At 37.2% G+C, this 2500-nt stretch overlaps 2 protein-coding genes across 2 annotated transcripts in view; one reads left to right on the top strand and one right to left on the bottom strand.

Annotated features, from left to right (window-relative positions):
• Positions 1–48, top strand: part of LOC147467747 (uncharacterized) — a 6127-nt gene extending 6079 nt beyond the window's left edge. Inside the window, exon 3 of the mRNA XM_086530713.1 lies at positions 1–48. This exon is cut by the window's left edge and continues 49 nt beyond it. Within this exon, the coding sequence (XP_086386839.1) occupies positions 1–48 (48 nt within the window).
• The window catches only part of LOC147467746 (uncharacterized), a 28397-nt gene that overhangs the window by 12315 nt on the left and 13582 nt on the right, over positions 1–2500 (bottom strand). The window contains 1 exon segment of the mRNA XM_086531043.1: positions 1595–2126. Within this exon segment, the coding sequence (XP_086387169.1) occupies positions 1595–2126 (532 nt within the window).

The following is a 2500-nucleotide window of genomic DNA, read 5'->3' as shown; positions in this document are numbered from 1 at the left end:
TACATGACCTGTGTGGTTGAAGTAGAGGCGTCTTATGTGCTGTTCTAGACTACATTTCAAAGAACCCTTTTCGCAATCCTCACAGTCATACAGCTTCTCCTTTGTATGTACTCTCATTGGGCAAACGGCACTTTAAATTTCATTCTTAATTATCTCAATAAGTTCTCCCTCAATAAGTTCTCCCAATTCTCCTCCAAGTGCTTATTTGACATCCTCATAGTCAGGGTCATCGATTCCTATTAAAGTTGCTTAAAATGGTAAACTTTGATTATCTCCGTCTGCGGGAGCCTTCGAGCCTTGGGTCAGATATACACGCCCTGATCTGGCAGCAGTGATGCCTGAGAACCAGACACAAGTCGACCATTTACGCGTAGAATATCGATATCCTGTTAGTATGCGCGCGGGTATATTTGGCTTCAGTGTAATTAATTAATTGACTAATGTCATATTTGCATTTTATCGACGTATATATGACCATTCTTTACCCCTAGACGCGCACTGTGCGTCCTGACTAAATTCTACGTCATTTTTAAAAATGAAATGAAGCATAAGTATGGATATTTCAAGAAGTTTAGGGGATATTTTCCAGTTATTGTTATTACAATATATAGGAATTAAAAACTATAAATACAATGAAGCATTGCTTTCTAATTACAAATTTGATTATACCGTAAGCATGTTTCGTTAAAAAAAGGAACTTCACAATTTGTTTATGGCGTCATGATTAAATGAGGGAGAGGAGAATTAATAAAAAATAGTCAAATGAATATAAGTACTTTTTCGCCAAAATAAGGCCATAAAAAAAGACATAGTAAAATAAACAAAATATAAGCAAAGAAATAGATAAAAAATCCTAACCATAAACGTTGTTGCCATTTTCTTTTGACTTGCCTTGGTCATAAAGAATGAAAACAGGATGCGCACTTTCGTGAATGTTGACATCTTTCAAAACCAGAGGTGAGCAACGACATCCAAAATCAAGAACATGATCATCATAAGCAGAAATTGCAATAGATCTGATGCAGGAAACGAAATAACATTCAGTCTAGAAGCTTGACGAATTGAATTAGAATCAGAAATTCAGAAGGGCGTGTTTGTGGCTGTGTGGGACTCTGACTCCCTTTACTAAAAGTAAGGAATACAGATGTTTAGTGATTCTATGTTTAGCTATAAGTGAAAACTCGTGTTTGGTATCAGAATTATTCTCGTATATAATTTATCTTCTCGAATAATCAGTGCCCAAATTCATGCATTATGGCGTTCTATAAAAATTCCATATGTAGTTTTTTAAAATCATTAAGCCTCATTTTTATATTCCTAATATTTTTTTCTTAAAAAAGTGCAATATATAAATGTCCCTTTCCTCGTGTCTCTTACCAGCTCCCTACCAACTTGCCCTACAACGCGATCCATTCTCTGGTAAAGAGGTTCTTCACAAATCTCTTGTATAGGAAACATTCGATTATCAAGTTTTAAGCATTATCACCAAGGGAAAGAAACATAACCTATTTGGATAACTGTTTATTAACAATGGCAATGAATGTGCTCCTTGAGTGAATCCATTGTTGTCTATATTAAAGGGTTTGTCCTGCATGTACTCTCATGTGACTAACTAGATTTTGCTTCTTTGAAAAAGCCTTTTCGCAAACTTCACAGATATATGGCTTCTCCTTTGTATGTACTCTCATGTGCTTTATCATACTAGATTTGTGTGAAAAAGCCCTTTCGCAAACTTCGCAGCTATATGGCTTCTCCTTTGTATGTACTCTCATGTGCTTTACCATACTAGATTTGTGTGAAAAAGTCCTTTCGCAAACTTCGCAGCTATATGGCTTCTCCTTTGTGTGTACTCTTATGTGAGTAACAAGAATATTTTTCCGTGAAAAAGCCTTATCGCAAACTTCACAGCTATATGGCTTCTCCTTTGTATGTATTTTCATGTGCGTTACTAGATTTCGTTTCAATGAAAAAGCCTTTTTGCAAACTTCACAGCTATATGGCTTCTCCTTTGTATGTACCCTTATGTGATTTACTAGATTCTGTTTCTCAGAGAAAGCCCTTTCGCAAACCTCACAGCTATACGGCTTCTCCTTTGTATGTACTCTCATGTGCTTCGTGAATTTGCTCTTATAAAGGAATTTCTTGTCACACACTTCACAAACATTACCTTTCCATTTTTCATCGAATTTTCTATGTAGAAGCCACTCATTGTCTTCCCTGTACACAGCCTGATCCTCATCTGATGACCCCTTGTGCCCAAAACCCTCAGCCACAAATGGAGCTGCTGGCAATGCGTCATTGGAATCTTCAATCACATTACTTGAGTCTCTTCCAAAATCTTCCTGTTTGAGATCTTTATAGAAAGGAAATCCATGCTCTGTTGTTGCCTCGCTCACTTCATCCCTCGCCTCATCTGCGTAATCAAGGCTTTCTTCCTTAATTTCCACACACGTCTCTTCGGTGACACCTTCGCTGGCCTCTTCCTTGATTGCGACCCCTA

Source organism: Penaeus japonicus, unplaced genomic scaffold, assembly GCF_977035675.1.
Source record: "Penaeus japonicus unplaced genomic scaffold, GWHDUDI00000001_assembly GWHDUDI00000034, whole genome shotgun sequence".
NCBI lineage: Eukaryota > Metazoa > Arthropoda > Malacostraca > Decapoda > Penaeidae > Penaeus > Penaeus japonicus.
The sequence above is the reverse complement of the archived record's forward strand: the minus strand, read 5'-3'. Positions and strand labels throughout refer to the sequence as shown.